The sequence below is a fragment of the Achroia grisella genome, unplaced genomic scaffold (assembly GCF_030625045.1).
Source record: "Achroia grisella isolate CSIRO2021 unplaced genomic scaffold, CSIRO_AGI_Agris_v1 utg109, whole genome shotgun sequence".
Taxonomy (NCBI): domain Eukaryota; kingdom Metazoa; phylum Arthropoda; class Insecta; order Lepidoptera; family Pyralidae; genus Achroia; species Achroia grisella.
Genome location: NW_026712573.1, coordinates 1,083,417 through 1,089,416, shown reverse-complemented (window position 1 = coordinate 1,089,416; position 6,000 = coordinate 1,083,417). Strand labels below are relative to the sequence as shown.

Sequence of the window (6,000 nt, the reverse complement as noted above, 5' to 3'; positions counted from 1 at the left end):
TTGCATTATTGGAAATGGTAATAGGTTTAATAATTAAATGTTATTGTCAAAAAGTTCTACAGAAAAATAAAAATGACTTCAATCATAATAGACAGAGGATAATTTTGTTTACCAAGCTGGTACGTAAATATTTATCATCACATTCTAAAATTTCATAAAGAGCTTCCTAAATTACTTTAAAACTCCATAAATTATATTTTAATATTATTATAGATTATTAACAATGACTAGTGTTTCGAGAGACGATGATGATCAAGACGAAGCTGATGATTCGTATGAAGATAAGCCGATACAGTGGAGTGATTTAATTTTTCTCCCATTTCACCCTGTTTTCAAGATCATAGTTTTATTCAGCGTCATTCTGAAGACGTCATTGGTATATATTAATTAAAAATAGTACAAAATAAAATAAATTAGAAATGTAATATCCCGCATATTTTTATCGATATATTAATATGTGGATATTGCAATTTCGTTTAAAGTACTGAAAGATATTACCCACGAACCTAATAGTTTAATACTTCCGTTAGGCGATTAAAGGACTGAATAGTAACCTAATTACTAACGGTTTTTAAAAATGGTGTATTGCAAATATTTGAGCAAATATTTCATTTTTGTAAACATAAAAGAAATGTATAAAGTTCGAAGATGGGCATAAAGTAACGACATAAAAATATTTCGCGCGGATTTCAGAAATGTGTTACGAATCCATAATGCACATTTACTTTTAGGGGCCCATACAATCTGTACATCCAATTGTTTACTGCTCCGACGTAATGGATACTAACTGGTTTACATCTATTTTGAAGTACTACTATCTGTATTTGGGTGATTTGCTATACTTCACAGATACCTTACTTCATATTATACACAGGTAAGTCGTCAGTAATATCTTGACAATATTTTTTTATAAACTTCGAATGGCAAACAAGCGTAAAGCCAACGTAATTGTATGTGGTAGGTGTCGTTTAGATACAAGACTTAAAACCACGGACTTCACACCAGCATATGATCCTGTAGAATGCCTCATGCGTACCGATTGCGAACTAAGATATCTCCATTACTTGAAATTATGCTGTTTTATTAAGCCATCAACCGAAATACATCTTATAAGGATAGATGGTTATAACTGAAATGGGTAAAGAAAAGGTAACTTTGTGTATTACTTTTTATTTCCTTTCTAGAAACTATCAAATTAATTATTTCGGTAACTATAGCAGAATAAGAATACAAAATATCAAGTTTGTTATAGGCAAGTCATAGAGAAGGCAATGAGACGTGAATACCTACCAAAATCAGCATTTTTCCTAATACTGGACATGATATCGTTAATACCATGGTTTGAGATTATCAACTCGGATGTATGTCCAAAAGTTCAATTGTGGCCAAATGTCTTAGCTTTCATTGAGTTTGTTATGTAAGTTAAGCTATAGAACACTAGACAAAGATTATATTAGTATTTATTTTAAAAGCATATACTATATAAATATATATAGCTACAATAACAGCTTCATGAACATCCAAAATCAATGATCAAACATAATTTTCTTTAATAAATACTGCACGTAATAGCAGTCACTTGCTAATAGCAAATGACTAAGGCACATAATAATGTGCCTTATTATTTAAAAAGAAGACGCATATTTGTATATTTTGCTTCAAAAACTTATTAGATGGAACCGTTTTCTGTAAGAAGTGGCTTAAGATACAGGTGATGTGTAATCTTAAATTGACTACTTTTATGCATGCAATCAAATATTTACTATAGATTGTGTTTCTTACTAAAATATAATCTTATTTTCTTTACAGCATTTACAGGGTTGTAGAATATTTTTCTTTAGTAACAACTCATTCATTTTGGAAATTGTTGTGCGGTTTCACAATTTTAACCCTAATATGTGTAAACTGTATTTGTTGTTTTTGGTTACTATTGACTGTTGAAGGATTGTGTGCAAATTGTAGGAATGGTATATACGATTGGAGAAAATTTGTTATGCATAAGGTAAACTATCGAAATGTATTTCGTTAAACATTTTCCTTTAATTTTGCGTCATTTAAAGAAGTATTCGAAAGACTACGATTTAGTTTATGATGTTGAAACTCTGTTATTTGTATAGATTGGTCGTAAAGATACTCCTTACAGTAATTTTATTACCTATTGATAATAATGAATTGCTACTCTATGACATTGTAATTTTATATCTTTTATTAACTGCAACGTTAACCTTTCAGCTGAATGAAACTGACGAAGGATATACGACCTATGTTTATGGATATTCATACGTATTGTCTTTTGTTGTAAACATAATATATGATGAAACAAAGCCTTCCACTATAGTAGAATATTTATTTGTGATTATATTTATGATTTGCGGTTATATATTAGACATATGTGTTGTTTTGCCAAAGTTATTTGCTGAATCCATATTATCGCTTAGAAGAATTTGCACATATCATCCGCAAATAGTAAAAATAGTAGGCGAAACTCGTAGGAGGAATCCGGTGCCTGATGCCCATATTAGCGTCAAAAACTTTTACAAACTTATGTGGAACAAACGAAACGGAATTACTTGTATACCTCCTATTATAAGTGAGTTGCCACGATACTTAAGACTGGATATAAGACAAGATCTTGTATGGCCTGTTTTTTATCACAGCCCTTCTTTTAGAAAAACTTCAAATCCACTTAAAAGATGGCTATGTGAATTTATACGGTACGATTACAAGCTACCAGGAGAAAAAATATTTGCTGGACTTCATTGTCACACCAATTTGTATTATCTAAAATCTGGAATTGTACAATTAATGTCCACTGATGATGGCATTACACCTTTAATATCTGTAACAAGTGGAACTATATTTGGAGATATCAGTTTTTTTGTACCTCCTTTAAAAAGAAAAGTAACTGTTCGATGCCTTACTTATTGTGAAGTTCTTTACATATCACGTTACGACATTTTGAAAGGTTTACATAAATATCCACATGATAGAGAAGAAGTTATTAAACTAGCCCAAAATAGGATGAAGCATGCACGGTTATTGTATACGTGCAAGCAACATGTCAAAGGTTTAGATATAACCGAAGACGAAGGTATAGCCTGGATCAAGAGACGTTGGTGGGAAATATCTGATGCAATTGCAAATTTTAGAAAAAAAGGCATCAATAGACCGATAGATAAATATGAGCTTCCAGCAGAAGAAACAATTTACCATTGCGCTAAGTATATTGGACAGTTGGTGCTTTGTAGCGATGCACAGTTACATACAAAGTCGCTATTTACAAAAGATGCATTTCCGTGGCTATTATCACCTGATTCCACATTTGTTCATGTCTGGCAACTTATTGTTTTAACTACAGTTTTTTTTGTTATAATTTTGTATCCTCCTAATATAGTAAGATACGAAATGATGAATTGGTTCACATTTTTTAAATATTGGACTGATTTCATATATGCTACTGATTTATGTATATCTATGTTTACTTCAATAGCTAAACATGATAAATATGAAACTAACTTTATTGGAGTTATGTTTGCTCGCTGCAAGAGCCTCAGTTTTATTTTAGATGTCTTAGCAACTATATGGATAGAAAATATAGTTGTTATTATTGGAATACCAGAATATTACCATGCTAGTCAATTTAATAGATTAATAAAAGTTTACATGTTATTCTGGTCAGACTTGACACCGCATAATTATAACATTACAAGCAACCCAAAGCATAGAATATATTGCAATATGGCTTTAATGCATTTCTCCTTTGCGTACATTGTTGGTCACATTGTTTTTATGCTATCGAAATATATACCTGACCTAACTGTAACTTACTTTTTCGGTCTACATCCTTGTGGAATAGCCCCAAAGATTCGTAATGATAGCAAATGTGATCCAGCAGATACTGATCTTTTTGCTATTGCAATTGGATGGACATTTGAACAATTATTTTTAGAATATTTGCCACATAATTTGGCAGATATTTATGGTGCGATGACAGTCACTTACCTTGGTTTTCTGACTTATATGTTTTGTAGATCTAGATTTATTGCATTTCTTTACTTAAAATATAGAGAGGTAATTAATTACCAATTTTTTGTAACTAACTTGAAGAAATATTACGAACATCATAAAATCCACCCAGATCTTATGAAACGTTTGAACAGATATTTAGATTGTCACTGGAAATATTATAAAGGAATAGATGTGATGCACCCAAATCTATTAAAAGACGAACCTTATGATATATATTGGAAGGTTCAAGGTGAAGTTGCAGAAAAAATAATTAATCAGTCTTTAGCGTTCGATGGTGCTGAATCTTCGCTAGTAAGAGAACTCGCTTATGCTGCAAAATTTTTAATATTGCCGAAAAGTGCTACATTATTTTTATTTGGTAGTACGTGTAAGAATGTTACGTGGATAATTCAGGTTAGCAAAATCGTATTTCTTTTTTGTGGACTCTAGAGATACTGCTCTAATGGTATCGCAAGAATATATAGCATTAATGCATTGCCACGTTAAGCAGCTTACTTTCTAAGCTCTATGTTAATGTTTAGTAAAATCATATTTTAAGATATGTTAGTGAAATTATTGCATGCAGGCATGCAACCTTAATCCTCCAGAATAGCATCGCGTTGTAAGCGGGATACTTCAGGCGTCTCATAAAGACGCCAAGTGATGCCTGTAGTGCTGGTGGTATATACTGATGATGTAGATGTTACTACTTACTAAGAAGTTACCGTTACGTTCTTATAGCATACTCTATATCACTTACAATCAGGTGAGGCTGACTCTCACCTGATTGTAAGTGATTACCGCCGTCCATGAGCATTCGCCACACCATAGGAATTGTAAGTGGATTGCCTGTCTTTTAAAAAGGAACAAGCTCTTTTCTTGAAGGTTTCAATATCGTATCGGTTCAGAACTACCATAGCTTGTGGCGATTCTACAACTTTTCAAGTTATACTGCCAAATTTGATTTAACATAATAAGCATTTACTTAGATAACCTAAATGTAGCGTAAATAAAACTTCATTTATAAATAAACATTTTATCATAGTACCAAACGCTAAACACTGATAAAGTATTCGTACATTTAACTATATTAATTACCCATTTCATATTAACAAAAGGGTTATGTGAAAATCGAGTACCATAACGAAGAAGGGGAGCTACTCAAGACGTTTTATGGGCCTGGGCAAATGGTGTCTGTAACCTCAGTTTTGCTTGGGCAACCCTCGCAACGGACTTATAGTTCGTGCACTGAATGTGAGGTAAAAGTAAAATGTAATTTAAATTAGAAATATTTATGTCTATATTTCAAGTATTGATAGATAATATTTTATGCAAATTTTAATTATTCTTTATAGATTCACTTGTATAACTTATCTGCAATTATTGACTTTAGAGGACAAGTGATATTATAGTGATACATTTTTGCTTTAAATACCTGATATATTTGAATATTTTATGTATCTAATTTGTTTACAAAGCCAACTGTTGATAAATTTCTACATAATTGCAATTATCTTGATGGAAAAATAGCAGTTTATCTGTAAATCTACACAATTTATATCCTTGGTATGATAGGATATATTGACTATAGGCCAAGTTTTTTTATATTCGTGAATTAGTATAATTGTCTGTTTTAGATTTTATACATCAAGCTAGAGGATTTTTTCAATATTATCAAACGTTATCCCAATGAATGGTCGTATTTTCAAAATTGTATACATGAATATAGACCGCTTTTTCAACAGCTATTTCAAGCCAATGTCAAGAAACACAAAGAGGTGCAATATTTTTTAAATGTAATATTTTCGGATTTATAATTGTCTTATATATATATATATGTATTAAGCTAATAATAATTAAGCTGATAATTTAATTTAATTTTAAGTAAGCTGATAATTTACCGTACATATTTACCCCAAAAATAAAAATAAATATGTAACATGATGTTAACTTTAAAATAAGTTACAATAATATTACATAATGTAGAGTTGT

The 6,000-nt window shown here is 30.9% G+C and overlaps 1 protein-coding gene across 1 annotated transcript in view; it reads left to right on the top strand.

Moving 5' to 3' along the window:
• Positions 1 to 223: 223 nt before the first annotated feature.
• LOC131847827 (uncharacterized) overlaps positions 224 to 6,000 on the top strand; it is a 28,040-nt gene continuing 22,263 nt past the window's right edge. The window contains 7 exon segments of the mRNA XM_059197494.1: positions 224 to 376; positions 732 to 874; positions 1,253 to 1,417; positions 1,810 to 2,002; positions 2,233 to 4,422; positions 5,127 to 5,267; positions 5,646 to 5,804. Of these exon segments, the coding sequence (XP_059053477.1) occupies positions 224 to 376; positions 732 to 874; positions 1,253 to 1,417; positions 1,810 to 2,002; positions 2,233 to 4,422; positions 5,127 to 5,267; positions 5,646 to 5,804 (3,144 nt within the window).